This window comes from Zeugodacus cucurbitae, chromosome 2, assembly GCF_028554725.1.
Source record: "Zeugodacus cucurbitae isolate PBARC_wt_2022May chromosome 2, idZeuCucr1.2, whole genome shotgun sequence".
NCBI lineage: Eukaryota > Metazoa > Arthropoda > Insecta > Diptera > Tephritidae > Zeugodacus > Zeugodacus cucurbitae.
In genome coordinates, this window is record NC_071667.1 from 34,776,479 (window position 1) to 34,797,275 (window position 20,797).

Here is a 20,797-nt window from a genome sequence, read left to right on the forward strand (position 1 = left end):
TTAGTAATTTAATTAATTCCTAATAATTCTGAAATGAGCATAGAGTTAATTTTCCTAATTTCCGAAAATTTCGTGATTTTCTGTAATTTTGTAAAAAATTATGAACTTCAAACTTTAAATGCAGCGCCTTTTAAAACGCTAGCGCCAAACTGAGCGTATTCTTGTAATGTAACTGTTGGTAAAACAGGAAGTTGTCTCCCTAGCCGAAGAAAGAGACAGCTGATATATGCCTATGCGTATACTAATAGTATTGTACAGTATTGTAAACTTATATGTACCCCACGTGTTTCTCATTTTTTAGATAATTTTATTTAATAACGTGTTGCATTTGTTTATGTACGTATCATATACGTAACAAAATTTAGCAAATAAAATAATAATTTACTTACGTGATGGCGAGTAGCAGTTCTAAAAATGTATACAGAATATAGTAACACTATAGTATACAAAAGCACTACAACAATGTTTTTATAAATTCTATTAACACTTTACATTTGTTTTTTTTTTTAACACAATACCATAGCAGCAACACAAGTCAAATGAAATATTTAAATAAATAAATTTGCCATTTAATATTCATTTATAAAATAAATATAAACAAGTTCTAAGTTCGCGTGTAACCGAACATTTTATACTCTCGCAATTTATTTATTTAACTTTATTTATATTATATAATACACAATTTGACCCACATATTCGTTATATATATTCTATAAAGTCCATTGAAAGTTGGAAACCATAATATTAGGTTAGAAGCACCGAGGTCCTCATGTTTTGGGGACCCAAACTGCAAAATTAAAGAATCAATTGTTAGGGGGTTCGAAGTTTTTTGGTATCAGTTTTCTATTATGCCTGGGTGGACTATAGAGAGATATAGAATATTGACCGATATCGCATTTTAACTGCAATTGTTACAACTTGAATTTTTTCAGTCTTCATCTGAGCTTCTTCGTAGTGTAAAATATTGCTTCTTTTTAATTATTACCACTATTTGTCACTCTTAAAAGCTGGGGAAGTATTACCATTTTATGAGAATCGCTTCTTTTTTAGTATCTACTCAGTTGTTTAGATAGAACATCAACTTCAACTACTTAACTTCAACTTCAATTACTTAATCTTCACGACTTAATAAATATAATAGGGGGATTCTCTTGCGCTTGCAATATTGCACGATTGCACGGAAATCAAAAATACTACACCAAAATATACAACAGCACGAGAACACCCCATAGCAGAAAACAAATTATTAGCGAAATGTTGCAATTATTTTGCTACAACTCATTGCAGGTTTTGGTGTAGCATATATTTCAGTCATTGCAAATTTTATTTTCAGTGTATTTTGTTGTTGTGGATTGGAAAACTTTGAAATCCGTGCACCGTGCAAGGATTTTGCAAGGGCAAGAGAATCAATCCTAATGTTTTAGTTCGATTCACACATGCTTACTTTCAGATTTCAGTTCCTCGTTTTTCTTATTAGCATCATGATTTTTTTTAATCTAAAGATCTAAGCCTTTCATTTATAAATAAGAATTTTTTCAATTCTCTATTGCAGAGGATTAGTAATTTTTATAGTTTAAAAACATGTAGTAATAATGATTTGTTGTAACTAACCAAGATCTTGAAACTTATGACTAGTCACTATTGGAACAGAATCTGGGGATTCCAACCCATATATCCCAAATAATATTCCATGTTTCCTTTTACATATTTTTGCACGATGATTGAAACGAGTCGATTGAAATGAATATAAACTAAAGAAATGGGACCTTCGGGCTCGGCACTACAGTGCTACAACATAATTTTAAAGGTATGTATGATTTTTATTTATAATTACACGTACATATTTGGTAATATGTGGGACTACAGATATTTGAAGTTTAAATCATTTTGCTTAATAACTAATAGATAATGATCCAGTTTGTCCGATACAACGTCCTTCTTCATCAAATGTCGCTAATGTTAGTCTCCATAACTTATTGCAAAGAATTCCGTTTCCATTGTTTTGAATAGGATAGGGCTCTGTAATGAAATAATTAAAACATTTTAATAATATGTTATTGCACAGAGTATAATAATTGTGTTTACCCAACTTTTGTTTGTAACACCTAATGACGAGCTAGACGAAATGGGCTGTTACCAAGACTATAAGATCTGGTTAAGTAACTCTATAAAGTAGTCGGCGAAAATCCCATGCTTAACCTTCCTGAAGGTGCCTACTGGTAATAGATGCCACAGTGTCGGGATAGTAGCAGGGCGAACTAGAAATTGCTCGCCATGCTGCAGTCGGGATGTTTCTAGCTAAGGTTTGACTCTATGGTTGGGTGTTCGTTGTTCCTAAATAACACAGTTAAGGCATGGTAGGTTTAACTCCCGATGATCAACGTGGCTGGGGACCCTCAAATAGCCCAGTCTCGAACGGAGCTTACGGATACCTGGCGCCCTCCGTAATAATATATCAAAAAAGCCGGAACAGTAATACCAAGAAGAGGGCAGCGTTTATAACGGACTCTAGTTAAAGTCTAAAAGTTAAAGACAGGAAAAGAGTTTGGTCTAGATAAAAACCCAGCACTAGTACAGGAAGTGCCGGCTAAACCAACTTCCAGGAAGCCAGCGACAACATCGAAACCAAGCCTAGTGTCCAAAACCAGGCTACTAAGGCCTAAGGTGAATTTGTTGGTAGTACTTTTGCTAAAGAATGGCCTATGTTACAGGTCGAAGACCCGAAAAAAGCTAAGTATGCAGATAAGCGCCGTGCTGCCTACCTACTTAGAAGGGTACATACGAAACCGTCAACCAGAGAGGAGCTCACAAAAGAGCTCCAGGAGTCAATCGTCTGCATGAAGGCGGTGTTGCCAAATTTTAGAATGGAATCACCAGCAACAGTGGTAAAGAGACAAAGAGTGGCTCTTTATCATCTACTAGGCACTAAGCTTTTGAAATAGAGAATACACAATAAGTATTAGACATAATCAGTGATGGGGACCATAACAATCAAACCAGAGCATCACAAAATGAGATGGTGTTAGTGGGCTTACTGTAGAACCAAACGAATCAGCGATCAATAATATTCAGTCTACTTGCAAAGATTGAGCGAGTAGGTCTATGCCGAACGATTGCACAATACGAATGTGTGCACGTGCTAATGAATGTAACAATTAATAATAATTTATATTTAATATAAATAATAGTTAAATTGGACAATGTAATAATTTAAAAAAAGTTATTTAATGTTACGTAACAATGAAATAATTATTTTCAATTCATATGTAAAATATATAACTTCGTCCGCATAAACCTGCTCAATCAACTGCTGATTGCAGACTGAAGTGCTGAACAAAAAGATGACGACACGACATGACGTAGCGACGGTCGACTACAAATGTCGCTGTGAAGCCAGCGTTTTGAACCTTTTGAAGACGGCAGCGACATATCAAACAGCAATTTCATTGATGCCGCACTGAAACCTCTTACTTCAATAAAATTTACATATTTAGTTCAAACTGAAATTTTTTGTGCACAAAATGTTTAAATATGTCGATTTATTTGTTTTAAATAATCGATTGTTATTACAAATGATATCATGTGTAGAAGTTCACGCAAGTGAAGAAAGTTTTTGATTGGCATTCACTTGGGAGTGGCCAGAAACGATTCTTCTCCACATGGTTCAAGCAGCTCACGACTTCCGGTTTTAGACCAAGTATCCTCTGGGTAGCCAACAGACATCCGTTTGAAGGCGAGCTAAAGTGAGAAGGCGAAGCCCGCTGCGTATGGTTTGGGACCCACCACATAAATACGAAGTACTATGAGCGCTGCCACCGCCACGATGTAAAAGTCGTGCTTGGCGATTTTAACGCCAGGGTGGGTAAAGAAGGTGTCTTTGGCACAACAGTCGGAAAATTCAGCCTACATGACGAAACATCGCCAAACGGCCTGAGGCTGATCGACTTCGCTGGGGCTCGAAATATGGTCGTCTGTAGTACCAGATTCCAGCATAAGAAAATACATCAAGCTACTTGGCTGTCTCCTGATCGAAACACGCGGAACCAAATCGATCACGTTGTGATAGACGGAAGACATGTCTCCTGTGTTTTAGACGTGCGTACGCTCTGAGGACTAAATATAGACTTGGACCATTATCTGGTCGCAGCGAAGATACACACCCGGCTCTTTGCAGCAAAGAACGCCCGTCAACAAACACAAGGAAGGTTCGACGTCGAAAAGCTGCAATCGCAACAGACAGCCACGAAATACTCTACTCGACTTGCACTCCTGCTCTCTGAGAGCACTCATCAGCATCTCGGTATAAGGGAATTGCGGAACGGCATCTCAAACTCACTGCGTACCGCTGCAGCCAAAACAATTGGTGTTCGGCAACGACAAAAAAAAAGCTGGTACGAAGCTCGCTGCGGAGAGAAAACAGACTGCCTACCTCGCAACGTTGCAAACGACCACAACACGTGCGGGATGGGATAGATACCGCGAGCTGAAGAGGGAAGCGAGACGCATTTGCAGACAAACAAAGAAAGACGCCGAAATGCGTGAGTATGAAGAGCTTGGAAGCTGGCAGACAGAGGTAATGCTCGAAAATTTTACGACAAAATGAAGCGACTTAACGAAGGTTTCAAGACCGGAGCATCCTCATGTAGAGACCAAGGTGGTAACCGATGTCCAGGGCATACTGGGATTATGGAGGGAACACTTCTCCGACCTGCTGAAAGGCAGTGAGAGTACAACTCCAGGAGATGGCGAACCCGATCCCCCAATCGATGACGATGGAACAGATGTTCCATTACCCGACCATGAAGAAATTCGAATAGCAATTACCCGCTTGAAGAACAACAAAGCAGCGGGTGCCGATAGAATACCGGACGAGCTATTCAAATACGGCGGCGAAGAACTGATAAGGTGCATGCATCAGCTTCTTTGCAGAATATGGTCGGAAAAAATCATGCCTGACGATTGGAATCTCAGTGTGCTCTGCCCAATCCATAAAAAGGGAGATCCCACAATCTGTGCCAATTACCGTGGGATCAGCCTCCCAAATATCGCATACAAGGTTCTATCGAGCGTACTGTGTGAAAGACTAAAGCCCACCGCCAACAAACTGATTGGGCCCTATCAGTGTAGCTTTAGATCTGCAAAAGCGACAACTGACCAGATATTCACCATGCGGCAAATCTTAGAGAAGACCCGTGAAAAGAGGGTCGACACACACCACGAAAAGGAGCTGCCTTTAGGCCGCGATGTCTGAATTTGGTATCCCCGCAAAACTAATACGGCTGTGTAAATTGACGTTGAGCAAAACCAAAAGCTCCGTCATGATTGGGAAGGGGCTCTCCGAGCTGTTCGATACCAAACGAGGTTTAAGACAAGGTGACTCATTATCGTGCGACTACTTTAACCTGATGCTGGAAAAAATTATAAGAGCTGAAGAGCTAAGTAGAGAAGGTACAATCTTCTACAAGAGTGTACAGCTCCTGGCATACGCCGATGATATTGATATCATCGGAAGCAACAACCGCGCCGTTTGTTCTGCTTTTTCCCGCATGGATAAGGAGGCGAAGCGAATGGGTTTGGAGGTGAATGAGGACATGACGAAATATCTTCTGTCATCAGGCAAACAGTCGGCGCATTCGCGTCTTGGCTCCCACGTCACTGTTGACAGTCATAACTTCGAGGTCGTAGATAATTTCGTATACTTGGGAACCAGCATCAACAACACGAACAATGTCAGCCTCGAAATCCAGCGCAGAATAACTCTTGCCAACAGGTGCTACTTTGGACTGAGTAGGCAGTTGAACAGTAAAGTCCTCTCTCGACGAACCAAAATCAAGCTCTACAAGTCGCTTATCATTCCCGTCCTGCTTTACGGTGCTGAAGCTTGGACGATATCAACATCAGATAAACGGACACTAGGAGTTTTCGAGAGGAAAATTTTGCGCAAGATTTATGGTCTTCAGAACATTGGCCACGGCGAATACCGCAGACGATGGAACGATGAGCTGTACGAGTTATACGACGACTTTGACATAGTTCAGCGAATAAAAAGACAGCGGCTACGCTGGCTAGGTCATGTTGTCCGAATGGACGAAAACACTCCAACCCTGAAAGTGTTCGATGCAGTACCCGGCGGAGGAAGCCGAGGAAGGGGAAGGCCTCCACTCCGTTGGAGGGACCAGGTGGAGAGCGACCTGGTTACACTTGGGATCTTCAACTGGCGCCGGACTGCGAAGGAGATAGAGAGGTGGCGCACTATCGTCGATTCGGCTATAACCGGCTAAACGGTTTCAACGCTCATCACATACATACATATCTATGTACAGTACTTTTCGTTTAATTGACCCTATGGTTAATTGGTTTCCCCGTATAATTGAACAGTGTTATGGGACATAAAATATAACATATGAAAGCACACGTAAATTTTCTCGGTTATTTGGTTTTCCCGCTTAGTTGGTTCAAAATATATGTCATCAAAATAAATTTCCTTGGTTAATTCCACCAAATAATATTGTTGAAAAAAACTAATCTTAAAGATAAAAAATTCAAATATTTGAAAAAATTTAAGTGCACATACATATGCATTATCCTTTAAGGGGTTAGGTGAGTTTCAGGGGTTGAAAACATGAGTATATTTACAATTTTTGGTTAATGTATACAATCATATATTAGGTTGCCAGGGAGATACATCCTAATATTTTATTCAGCATATTAAAGATACATATTGTGAAATTCAAATTCAAATTTTGAAATTCAAAAGAAAAAAATTTCAAACCAAAAAAAAATATTTTTTAAATGAATAATAGAAAATGCCGAATACTTTCTGCTTATGCAAAACAACTCATGGAAGCAATTTACTAATGATTTGTGCTCCAACTGACAAATTGCAAACAATTTTATCAATATATATTATATTGTTCAAGATAAAAAAGACGGGTTAATAAATACATGAATTGTTTACTATTTTATTGTCAAAAACGGGTATGTCAAATACTTAGTTCACTTTGTTGAATACACTTTGGTGAAATTAATATTTTCAAATTCAGAAAGCTCAGCCGTTGGTACCTCATTTTCCATGAAATCAACAAACCAAAAATATTTCTTGTTAATGAACGAAGGAAAAAATTAAATATTAAAAATTGAATTTTTGATAGATTTTGAACAAAAAAACTAACTTTTGTGGTCAAATTTACGCCATACACTGACTCAAAAAAATAGTTGTAATAAAGATGTTTAGAAATTTTTCAACAGAATCGCTTCATAACTTTTCAAGAAATTATGTACACTAACTTCAAAATTTGAGATAAACCCGATTAAAGTTTTACATTCATATTGATGTGGTCTGATGGTAGGATTTTCCTTCTATCTCTTGAAATTTTAATCGTATCTATTTCATGATTTTGGATAATATTTTAATATTGTACAATTTAATAAGACAAAAAAATTTCAAATTTTGAATCCCTAATCCCTTAATTCACCAGGTGGTCCAAATAAGAGTAATTCCTGTAATTGAGCAAACTGTTCATTTATACGGGATTCTTTTAATTGAACAAATTGTTCAATTAAGCGGGTATCTGTTAATTGATTCCATCGTCCATATGTTCAGCACTTGATTTTATCGTCGTTTATTTATCGTATTGTCCCATCGTAAGTGCTCGTTTTACGCTCTTCGTTCGTGCGTGTTAGTGACAATCGGTGTGTGTACGTAAACGATCACTTACTCTCTTTTAGCACATGGTTAGACTTTGCCCATGCTTGGACATAACGCTTATGTCGAAAGAACTCTTAAATAAGGTATCCCAATGGAGGTTTCTCGAAGAGCACTCCTTTTTGGATCACCGATATATTGAATACCAGTGAAGAATCCTTGAGTCTCCTGTTGGATACTCACTATAAACAGAATATAGTAATGGAGAGCAAGGTATGTTGGGCAATAAATAGTTTCAAACCTTTCAAATCCCCGGGGCCTGGCGTTACATACCCGGCACAGTTGCAGCAATCCCTGAACCACATAATGGAATGGTTGATAACTTTTTTCAAAGGTGCGTTGCATTTAAAATATAGAAAGGCCAAGGTAATATATTTATCAAAAGCGGGCAATAGCTCTCATACAAAAACAAATGTCAATAGGCCAATTAGTCTATCTTCTCTCTTTCTGAAGACTCTAGAAAGATTGATAGAAATACATGTAAGAAACAAGTTGTCACCGAAGGCAAATCCACAGAAAAAGCTCTTAACTCTGTAGTAGTGGAGATCGAAGTGGAAGTGAAAGAATACGCCCTCATAGCTCTCTTGGATATAGAAGAACATTCAGCCTGCAGCCATAGTGAGCGCGCTTAAAGATCTGGGCATCTCTGAATATGTTATTGAATTTATAGATCAGATGCTTTAAGCAGGGCATTATTTAAATGCTGAGAGCTTCAAGTGGTAAGGCCGATTATGGTGGTTTATTGGTCTGGTGGCTAATTGTTGATAAGAAATGTGGAGTAAAATGTTTGGGAAATTTACAAAGAGCAGCAGTATATGCATCAGCGGAGCTTTTAGAATTACGCCAAGTCAGGCACTGGACATTATTCTATACCTACAGCCTATAAATTTGTTCTGTAAGCAACCGGCCGCGAAGGCGGCAATCTAAGGAAATCCTCCATTTTAATCACTCATAATAAGGGACACTCTAATATATTCAGTAAGCTCCCATTCCTACCAAACGTCACTGATTTCCGTAAAATTCGTCCCTCAATATTGCGTTTCTCACTAGAGAGTAGTGAGACATGGGCGAGGTTGATGGATCCAAACTAGAGGAACGTTTGGGAAGTGGTGCCTTTTCAGAAAAATTAGATATCAAAGACGCCTTCCGACTTCCAGACTCATTGCAGTGTTTTTCATGCAGAGATTACTGCAATCAAAGAGGCCCTACTCCTTCTAACAAAGCGAATGCTAACAACACGAAATATATTTCATTTTACAGATTAGTATAAAAAATATAAATGGGGCGTGGTGTTACCTGTGAACGAATGTTCAAGACAAGTGTACCAATATAACAATAAAAATCGGTAATGGAATGTACTAAGCCGGTAAATTTGAAAATTCAATATACAATTTTTAAATGGTTTACTGAATAATTTATATAATGTTGCGTATAATGAACAAATCTTTTAGATCTATTCGATCTTTATCTATTAGAATAATGTTAATTTCCCATTTCCGTATGACGAGGTTAATAAGGTTTTAGTGCTTTGTGAGATATATAAAAATACTTATTAAGGGACACCCCCAAAGCAACAAAACAATTATCCCTGCGTATTTGGACTAAATTTTACATTTATATTTTCGTTTTAGTTCAGATAGCGAAGTTTATAGTGTAGGAAGGTAGGTATGCAAAGTAGAGGTCTCACGATGCACTTAGGTCTTTAGGCGGCTCATTGTGACTCCTCTCTGAACCATCCTGTGGTCTTGATAAACTTGTTCAATTTAACATGTTTTGATAACTGCAACCTCGGAGACATCGTCAAGAAAATCATGTACGATTATTGTTTTCTCTTCCGGTGCGAGGCCTTGCATCCACGTAGAAGATGTTCTACTGTCTTCTACTTCTTGGCAGCCTACCAATCAGATAATGTCCTATTAACTCCTACTAGAGTTCTTAAGTCGGTTTGTTTCCTAAAACCTAAAAGTAACCAGAGGCATGTATATTCACTCTTTATCGTAAATTATTTGTCAGGTGATACCTAGTCTGGCTGGTTCATCCGATACACAGTTTCCCGGAATGTCACTGTGTCCGGGAACTCATTGCAGGTTTGAACATTCATTCACAGGTAACACCACGCCCAATTTATATTTTTATACTAATCTGAGTGCAGCCCTCTTGTACCATCCTTTTAAAACTTAGTGCTTCTGTTTTTGAGTGAACGCCTTTTTAGTAATTTTGAACATAACCTTTCTATGGGATATGGGCGCAATTATTTATCGATACCTTCCATTTTCAAAATGAGGCTAGGAACTGATTATCCCATTATAGCCGAGTTGATAAAAGCGCGCCATTCTTCTCTTTCCCTCGCAATTCGGCGCCAGTTTGAAACCCCATGTGTAAACAGATCCCTCTCCACCTGGTTTTTCCAACGGAGTGGAGGCCTTCCTCTTCCTCTGCTTCCACCAGCGGGTACTGCATCGACCACTTTCAAAGCAGGAGTGTTTTCGTCCATGCGGACAAAATGACCAAGCCAGCGTAGCCGCTGTCTTTTTATTCACTGAACTATGTCAATGCCATCGTTTAACTCGTCTGCGATATTCGCCGTTGCCAATGTTCAGAGGACCATAAATCTTGCGCAAAACTTTTCACTCGAAAATTTCTGGCAGAACGGGAATAATGATCGAATTGAAGAGTTTGTTTTTGGTACGTCGAAAGAGGACTTTACTTCTCAATTGCCTACTCAGTCCAAAGTAGCACCTGTTAGCAAGAGTGATCCTGTGCTGGATGTCGAGGCTGACATTGTGTTGTTTATGCTGGTTCTCAGGTAAACGAAATTATCTACAACTTCAAAGTTATGACTGTCAAGTACGCTGATTGTTTGTTTGATGACAGGAGATATTTCGTCTTGTCCGCATTCACCATCAGACCCATTCACTTCGCTTCCTTATCCTGTCTGGAAAAAGCAGATTTAACGGCGCGCTTGTTGCTTCCAACTATATCAATATGATCGACGTACCCCAGCAGCAGTTGTCCCGTCAAACCCATTTCTAGGATGGCGGTGGTGCCAGCCTTTAGTCGCATGAGAACATCAACCTGTTGGGCACCTTCACAATTAAGGGTCCAGACATTTCAGGTGCATGTCCTCAAATCAAGATCATTAAAACGTTTGCAGGTTCGAAGTGGGATTTCCAGCCGAGGCCTTAATCGATTTTTCATTGTGGGATTCGTTTTTATATGGGGGTATTCGTTTTTGTATTAAGTATTATCATCTGCACCACATTTTACTTTTATAGCTACATTTATGGCTTAGTTATAACATTTTACAGCTTTTCTTTTACCGTCATTTTGTGGACGTGGCAAAGTTCCGCCCATCTGCAATCCCAACCGTATAATGGTGTCAAGGAATACGTGTACCAAGTTTAATCATGATATTTTAATTATTACTCAATTTATCGGTTGCACAGGCAGACAGACATCCCGATTTCAACACTACTTGCCACCCTGATCACTTTGGTATATATGACTCTTTATCTAACTCATTTAGTTTTAGGTGTTACAATGACCCATTATCTGAAATATAATATTACACTCTGTGCAACATGTTGCGATAGTTTACAAATTAATACGTAGCTTTATAACCTGCCGCGTGAAACTATCGCTTGTTTTTACCATATTAAATATATAGGTTAAATTTAAATCGTGTTCACTAGTTTAGACAATTAAAGTCGTTTTTCGGACAAATTTTATCAGATATGTAGTTGACTTTGGTGTACCCATTTTATATATATATAAACCCAAACGATTCCCTCCTCCCGCCCAACCGACGCGTGGGGCGCAATCCGCATACGAGCGGAATTTGCCGAGTCTAGAAAGGCAAAGCGTCCAGTTCTCAAACTGCTCTTCAGAAAGAAACATTTTAAAAGCTGAGATTTGAAAATTTATAAAAACAAAAAGTTAAAAATTTCTGAAAATTACTTATTAAGAGAAGACAAAATAGATAGAGTCAGATGGATCAAATGTGCTCTAGTGAGAATTAAAATCCTGACATAATCGGCGGAATGGTTCGTTTAACTCAAAATTTGTTCTAGAAGATTTTAGAAGTAATGGTCTAAACTGCCTAGATGAACGCAATGGGAATTAAACTTAATATCAGACAAAAGGAATGAACTCCAAACTAAACCATTCAGAAGTTTTACTAGGAATATTATACCTAGCATTTCTCTACGACTAGTGAGTGTGGGAAGATTTATAAGTTTTAAACGACATTATACGGGGAAGATTCAATCGTGAATCCCAACGAAAGTTGCCTAAAGCAAAAAGTAAAAATTGTTTTTGAATGGACTCTGGCTTATCAGAATGGGATTGGTAACTAGGATTACATACCACAGAACCATACTCCAATATAGGCCTTACCAATGTTGTAAAAACATTTTTAGTAATATACGGATCACTAAATTCTTTGGACCAACGTTTAACAAAGCTAAGAGCACCTTTAGCTTTTAAGACTATTGAATTTACATGAGAATTAAAATTTAGTTTAGGGTCCATAGTAAATCCTAAATCAACAAAGCTAAAAACTTGCTCTAAACTAAAGTTATTTATTACATAGGGAGAAGGATCAACAGTTCTACGGGAAAGGCACATCGTTTTAAATTTTTTAAGATTCAGGGGCATATCGTTTTTGTGACACCAAGTAACTAAATTATTTTAATCCGATTTCAACTAAGTATATGATTTAAAAAGTTTTACATCATCCGCATATAATAAAATTTCTGAAAACTTAATTACGGAAGGTATATCATTGATGAACAACAAGAACAGAATCGGGTTGAGATGACTACCTTGTGGAACGCCTGAAGTGACACTAATTGAATCGGATAATGTATTATTAAATAAAACTAGTTTGAGTTAACGAAACCATAAAACAATTTCGGATTACGAATAATATTATTTTTAACTTTGATTATGTAGTTTTTATAACATTTTTTGTTAAGTTCCATTTTTGTTAAGAGCTCCAGTTTTTTTATAAAGTTTAAATACTCAAGCTTTTTTATTTTTTAATTTATATAGCTCATTCGAATACCATAAATTTGAGATTTTTCTTTTGGTAATAAAACATTTCGGAACAAATCTTTCAAAAATATTAAAAAAATGTTTCATTAAAAAATGATACATTTAATTCAATATTACTACTGTAATCAGGCCAAGTCAATTTAGAAAGTTCACAATTGATCTTTTTGGAAGTTAGCTTTCGCAAAGTTGAACCGAGAACAAAGGTCCTGTTTATTGTAAACTAGTAATTCGCCTATGATTTCGATATTAATTTCCAAGGCAAATTTTGAAGTATTATCAATATAGACCAAATCTAAGATTTTACCAAACTTGTTCGGAATTAAGTTAATTTGGGTAAGATCCGTCTCAGACATTTCTTCCAAAAACTCATTAAAGCTTAAGCGAGTGCAAACAGGGGTAATGCAATCGTCAACAGATTTCCAAGATACACACGGTCAATTGAAATCGCCTAGAACAATTATTATCAGTATTCTTAGCAATTGAAACAACATTATTTATTAAAGAAGCGTGCTGCATATATACAGATAAGTCCGATTGAGGCGGTATATAAGACAAAGTTAGGTAAATAGAACATTTATTTATACAAATTCGTATGCACTTAAATTCAATTATTTCTGTATGAGGAACTTCTACTTCTTCGGAAGGAATTGAAGAATGGACAGCAAATAGTCCAAAATAAAAAGAAATCAATAATATTTCAAATATGTAGATATTATTTGCGAAGATCAAACGAGTAATATTTTGTTATATTTGAAGGCTAACAACAAAAATAGATAGAGAATGTTTTAATTATGACTTAATTTTCCACTTCAAATTTTAAACAAACGTTTGTTTTCGGTTGTTTGGTTTTCTCAAGTGTTTATCTCATATGTGACGACTCAGTACGGCGGAAACGAAAACACAAAATATAATCAGTTTTCAAAACTAATTGACTGAAAAAATATATTTTTGAATTACATGAAATTGCAAATTATTAATTTACACAAAAGGCCATTGACTGAGTCGTGCGAAATAAGCCATTAATTCGAATTTAGGGGATTTGTTGAAGAGGAAACAACAATGCAAACTATAAAGAATTGCGGAAAAATTCACCGAAACTCATCGGACGATTTAAATAGTAAACTGGGTATTTATTTGTTATGCTTTTGGTTTCTGTTTAACAATGTGCAGAAAGGAAAATAGGCTAAGTTCTTTTAACTTCACATTGTTATTCGTCACTTCATATTCAAGAACTTTGCTGCAAGTTTAAACTACAATCCAATCACAAATTTATTACGAAATCTACCTGCATCATATTGATCGCCCGTTTTTCCGCTCGCTCTAAGTTTTCGAATTTGTTCAGTAAAATGTGAGATGAGGGCGTCAATCATACTCGCTTGTTTAGAAAATATTTGCATCAGCTTGGACACATGAATTCCGTTTTCCATGGCATCGAACTGTAAGAAAAAAACGCAATGTAAATAGTCGGTTTGAAATTTGATCAACTATTCTATAAATTTTAGGTTTGAGAAAAGGTCGTATGCTATTTTATATAACTCCTAAGTGTCTTTCCTTGTTTAATATTTTTTACTTTCATAAACAAGATTAATCAAAGGCTATGATTCGCCTACAGATTCACGACGAAGATCGATGAATTAAAATCATTGCTGACACTCCATTCCATTTAATTTTTTAAAGAAACAAATTTGATATTGATAAACTTTAAACAACAAGATGCTGGCACAGGTACTATATTAACTACAAAAATTTTTTGACAGCCAAATAAATTGATCAATTTAAATTTAAATCGAGAAACGCATTTTTGCCGTTTATACTGCCGGTTACTCGATTTACGATCAGCTGTTATACATTTTTGTTTTTGCTTTTCATAAGACGTTGGTAATTCCATCAGCTGATTATTATTTTTCAGCAGCGCCATCTGCCGTCTAGTAGTATTAATGCTATTTTATAAAAAAAATTCAGCCAATCACAGACAAAGAACGTATATCGTACTTGTCGCAGTTGCTTTTGATTTTCAAGTCGATTTAAATTCAATTTAAAATAAATGGAGATTTTATTTTGTATGGTAAATCGACATCAATAAGCGTTTAAATCGAGCAGAGGCCGGTAAATTGATCTATTTGCTTCTGTCTAAAAACGCTATTACGCTTTAATAATCAAAAACTTTTCGTTCTTCATTCGCCAGAATGAAGTAAAAAAGACTCGAGTTAGCGTTTTTAGACAGCCAAATAAATTGATCAATTTAAATTTAAATCGATAAACCCATTTTTGCCGTTTATACTGCCGGTTACTCGATTTACGATCAGCTGTTATACATTTTTGTTTTTGCTTTTCATAAGAAGTTGATAATTTCATCAGCTGATTATGATTTTTCAGCAGCGCCATCTACCGTCTAGTAGTATTATGCTATTTTATCAAAAAATTCAGCCAATCACAGACAAAAAGCGTATATCGTACTTGTCACAGAGTTGCTTTTGATTTTCAAGTCGATTTAAATTCAATTTAAAATAAATGGAGATTTTATTTTGTATGGTAAATCGATATCAATAAGCGTTTAAATCCAGCAGATGCCGGTAAATTGATCAATTTGCTTCTGTCTTAAATGTTTTGATGACCGATCAATTTATAAGTTAATCAAACACTAACTTCCAGAATTACATATTTCTGTTCCAAAGTTAAAAAAAATTATAATAACTAAAAAACTTTATTGTTATAAAAGGGAAGATTTTCAAGAGTGCTCTCAACAAATATGATTGTCCCCACAATAACAAAACATTATTGTTTCATTACAAATGAGTCAATAAATTGTATATGGTTTGCTTTACATAGACTTTTAGTTAAAGCATCTGATGGCATATGTAAATTGTTAAATTTGTCGTTACAGGAAGATACCTTAGTATATGGAATATACATACTTATACATATTTACAATATAAGGATCGCAATTTCTTTGCTTTTCTGACTGAATGTAAGGTGTCTGGTCGTTACTGCCAAATAGCTCTCTATTGAGGTACGCTGATGATACATCCAGTTGATGCATATGCAGTCCTATTTCAGCTACCAATGTGAAAAAGTTTTCGTATGGTGGCATAACGTGCAACAGGTGAAAATCCTTCTTTGTAGTCAACGCCATACTGCTGACACCCTATAGCAATTATCCTCACTTTGTATCACTGAAGATACAAAAAGATTTTAGTTATTTTTTTTTTATTAAAGCATAAAAGCCCTAACTTTAGTGTCTTTAAACAGCCTTAATCCATAAATATAATACGTAACATCAAACGACATTCATAACAGTAAAGCATTTCGCTTAGGAGCACTTATATTTTTAAATCGCCGTATTCGGCACAAATATAACATGTGTATATTTATACTCTCGAAACAACATTGCTAATATAGTTAATAGTTTTGTCAAAGAAAGGTTGTTTGTAAGTCAAAACACTAAGCGAGCTAGATATAGGGTTATATATATCCAGGGTTCTCATTTACTACTCTGTAGCAGCAAAATATCTGGAATTATTGCTATGCTATCGCTACCGCTCTCACTTTCACTATAGCTGGAGCGGGAGCAAAAAATTATTCTGCGCTATGCTCTGGCGTAGCGGTAGCACAGCAGAGCTAATGAAAATTTTCATGTGCTACAGCTATCGCATGTGTTTGTTGTTTTTTTCTTTTTCTTCAGAAATCTTTTCGAAGCATTGCACAGAGCTGTGCAATATACATACATTGAAGTTCAGTAGTTTTCCGAAACAACGAACACATTAATTGTCAGGCCTGTTCGTATTATCGAATTTTTCGTTAATTCGAGTACTCACTTAGAGGTATGTTTTACAATAAAAATGGGTTAAATATCCGTAAATTGCAGTTTAATAAATTGTTTTATTAATTATTTGTTAAAAAATGAAAAATCATAACAAAACAATTGAAATCCAATAAATTCTTCACTTATACTTCCATTTGGAACTGATCAATAATTTTAAGCTTTTTTATAAAATTCAATTTGCACATTTCTTTAAATTTTTTTTCAAGTTTTATTTTTAATTCTGGTTCGATGTTATTTGATTTTTTCTCTTTCTTCATATGTCTTCTTCATGTTGTTCGTTAAACCGAGTACTTACAAATTTCCGATGTTCGTTATTTAAGGTACTCAATGTAACAAATTTGCTTGTTCGTTATAAGCGGTTTTCGTTAAAACGAATATTCGTTATTTCGGAAAACTACTGTACTTCAATATATATTGCACAGCGCTGTGCAAAGCTTCGAAAAGATTTCTGAAGAAAAAGAAAAAAAACAACAAACACATGCGAGAGCTGTACCACATGAAAATTTTCATTAGCTCTGCTGTGCTACCGTTCTCAATTTTTTGCTACCGCTATGCCAGAGAATAGCGCAAAATAATTTTTTGCTCCCGCTCCAGCTATAGTTTTTTACCTAACAAAACTCGGAGCAGAGTAGAGCACATACTTTTACAAATTAGAATATCTTGACGAAACTTGGTACACATGTTCCGTGAGAAGGTTGCTATTGAAAATGGAAGAAACACTGAAAACCGAAACTGTGTACTGTGTGTTGCTGCCAGTCTTGCAGCCCTTATATAGTCGATTGCTAGCAAGTTATCGTCACTCGAACATTCTGGCAACTACGAATATCGATGCTAGATACATCTGGCAAGTTATCGATTTCGAGTGTCAAATCTAGTTTGTTCTGGTACCATTTTCGTTACAATATGTTATGAAAATAGGCTAAATCGGTTCACAACCACGTTTACTTCCCATATACCAGAACTTTGATGTCAATTTGAATCGTTTACCTTACAATAAGTATATAATGTAAGCACTAGTGACGATATCGGAACAGAACTTTGCATTTATAGTCTGGCATCGACCTTCTAAAACATCGGACTATAAGTATTCAAGGCCTCATATAACGAACATGAGGACCTCAGAGCTTCGAATAATTATTTTTCCGACAATATAGGTAAGTCTCTTAGATACTTTGAAGAAATTTATAGGAAATGTTTTTCTTCTAAAAATATGTCTCCTTTCGAAAAATAAGTGAAATCGGGTCATAACTTCTGCCAACTCACATATACCTATTATTGGGGTTTCCAACTTTTAATGAACGTTATACCATATACATATATGATATATATCCTTATTTGTTTTTTATTTACCGCACCCAAAATTATCGAAATCGCAACTAAAATTGTTACTGTGATCTTGAACAGTTATTGCTACTGAACTGTGATTGGTACTTTTCGAACTGCTATTGCTACTGAACTGTGATTGGTAATTTTCGAACTGCAACTTCTACTCAACTGCTATTGCTACAGTGATCAAATTAGAATCACTGAACTGCTACCGGGAGCTGACGAAGGAAGCGAGATTTGCAGACAAAAAAAAAGAGGTCGAAATGCGTGAGTATGAAGAGCTTGACAAGCTTGCCGACAGGGGTAATGCTCGAAAATTCTACGAAAAGATCCGGCGACTAACTGAAGGTTTCAAAATCGGAGCACACTTCTGTAGGACTCACAGAGGTGATCTAGTCATTGATGACCAGAGTATACTGAGTTTGTGGAGGGAACACTGAACGAGGTTTCAGATAAGGTAACTCACTATCGCGTGATTTCCTTAACCTGATGCTGGAGAAAATAATACGAGCTAAATAAAGAAGATACCATCTTCTATAAGAGTGTACAGCTGCTAGCGTACGCCGGTGATATTGATATCATTGGAAACAACACCCGTACCGTTAGTTCTGTTTTTTCCACCCTGGATAAAGAAGCGAAGCGTATGGGTCTAGTGGTGAACGAGGACATGATGAAATATCTCCTGTCATCAAACAAACAGTCAGCGCATTCGCGTCTTGGCTCCCACGTCACTGTTGACAGTCATAACTTCGAAGTCGTAGATTATTTCGTATTCCTGGGAACCAGCCTCGGAATCCAGCGCAGAATCACTCTTGCCAACAGGTGCTACTTTGGACTGAGTAGACAATTGAAAAGTAAAGTCCTCTCTCGACGAACAAAAATTAAACTCTACAAGTCGCTTATCATTCCCGTCCTGATTTATGGTGCAGAAGCGTGAACGATGTCAACATCAGATGAGACGACACTAGGAGTTTTCGAGAGGATAATTTTGCGGAAGATTTACGGTCCCTTACACAATAAACGGCGAATACCGCAGACGGTGGAGTGATGAGCTGTACGTGTTATTTGACGACATAGACATAGTTCAGCGAATAAAAATACAGCGGCTGCGCTGACTAGGTCATGTTGTTCGAATGGGCGAAAGTGCTCCAGCTCTGAAAGTGTTCGATGCAGTACCCGCTGGTGGAAGCCGAGGAAGAGGAAGACCTCCACGCCGTTGGAAGGACCAGGTGGAGAAGGACTCGGCTTCGCTTGATATTACCAATTGACGCCAAACTGTCAAAAGGAGAGATGCGTGGCGCACTGTTGTGGACTAAGCTATAACTGCGTAAACGATGTCTACGCTAGTCAAGAAGAAAAAGAAGAAGACCTGCCAATGCTACAGCTATCGAATTAGAATCGAACTGTTATTGCTACAGTGATCGAATTAGAATTACTGAGCTCCTATAGGTACTGTGATCAAACAAAAACACTGAACTTATCTATAGCTACTGTGATAGAACTCAAATTATTGCGACTGTAATTCACTATTTACTATTATTGATCGCAGTTGCTACATGCGATTTTTCAATCACAGTGAAAAAATCACTAGCAGTAAAATATATCTCATGACTAGATGAAATCGGTCCAGGAAATATGCCAGCCTCCATATCTATATATAATTATTTTCATTATTCTATTGGACTTATTACCATTATATACGTAAGTGAAATTATGTATTCTTATATTAAAATTACATAAATAAATTGTGTGAATATAAAGTGTTCGTATACAGCCGAGCGATTTGAATGAAATTATTTGTGTGTCTACAGCTGTATTCGAGAATCTAATTGAACAAATTTTCTTTAGTATTGATTGGGAAGCGTTTCATAATTGATGTCACTACTGTTGGTGCACCAAATACTTTGTTTAATATCCTAATAGCGTGAAATATGGAAATATAGTCACTAGTAAATAATATGATAATAATTTTATACATAATTATAAATACGTATTCAAAAGATTGATTTAGTAGACATACTCACTTGAATAAATATGCAAGTTTGACAGTCGGGATCATTATTCACGCTAGGCTTGGCAAAGTCCCATGAAAAATCCTCATAACGTAGTCCGAGTAGTAAAGTCTTTTAATTAATTCAGAAATTAGTTACACATTACTGATTTGCGTTTTTTATGTATTAAATATATCATATATATAAATGGAGGTCTTGTACCATAAATAAAAATTATTATTATTATTTATTTTTAGCGTAATTATAATGATCCGCTTTAAATCATTGAGGTGGGTTTGTGGCGAAGTGCACTACCATACCAAGTTGATCCAATATAATTTCGTGCATAATATTAGATTGACATCTATTCATTCATGTTCGTAATTCCGTCTTCTTTAACTTAAACCAAGCAAACCATTACCGTGATGAAGAAAAAAACTCGAATTTGATCCATATTCCGTTTTTGACATTGTCAATACAAACTTTCAATTGTTGATCATATTGTGAAAAAGCGGTGAACATGATTGAGAACTATTTGCTGCACATTTTCTAAGTAGATTGCTAAATAAACAACTGTTGAAATAATTCGATGTAAGCAGACATAGCATGTATAGCAGAGAACTGCAAAAATCACTATTTTCTTGATTTACTCATACGCGAACTTTTTCATTCAACTCAACTCACTGAAAAAAAACAGAGTGATGAGTAAAAATCAACTCAATTTGCCGTACACATCATTCTTTGGATTTTGAGTCCTCGGTTCAAAATTTCTCACTCAATTCAACTCACTGAACAAAAGTCAGCGTTCAATAAAATGAGCCTGTGTTGACGAAAGCATCATTCGGTTCAATTTGAGTTGATCGATTATGAGTAAACAATTAGCGACAAGACGACACG

The 20,797-nt window shown here is 36.3% G+C and overlaps 1 protein-coding gene across 5 annotated transcripts in view; it reads right to left on the bottom strand.

Moving 5' to 3' along the window:
* Positions 1–698: 698 nt before the first annotated feature.
* Positions 699–20,797, bottom strand: part of LOC105220208 (FERM domain-containing protein 8) — a 172,435-nt gene continuing 152,336 nt past the window's right edge. For 3 of the 5 annotated variants that reach the window (XM_054228196.1, XM_054228200.1, XM_054228203.1), the window contains exons 8-10: positions 19,934–20,032; positions 14,046–14,196; positions 699–2,019 (exon numbers count right to left, since the gene is read on the bottom strand). In XM_054228196.1, the coding sequence (XP_054084171.1) occupies positions 1,892–2,019; positions 14,046–14,196; positions 19,934–20,032 (378 nt within the window). In that variant the 3' untranslated portion in view covers positions 699–1,891. The remainder of the gene's footprint in view (positions 2,020–14,045; positions 14,197–19,933; positions 20,033–20,797) is intronic. The other 2 variants (XM_054228184.1, XM_054228190.1) reach the window with 1 other exon arrangement.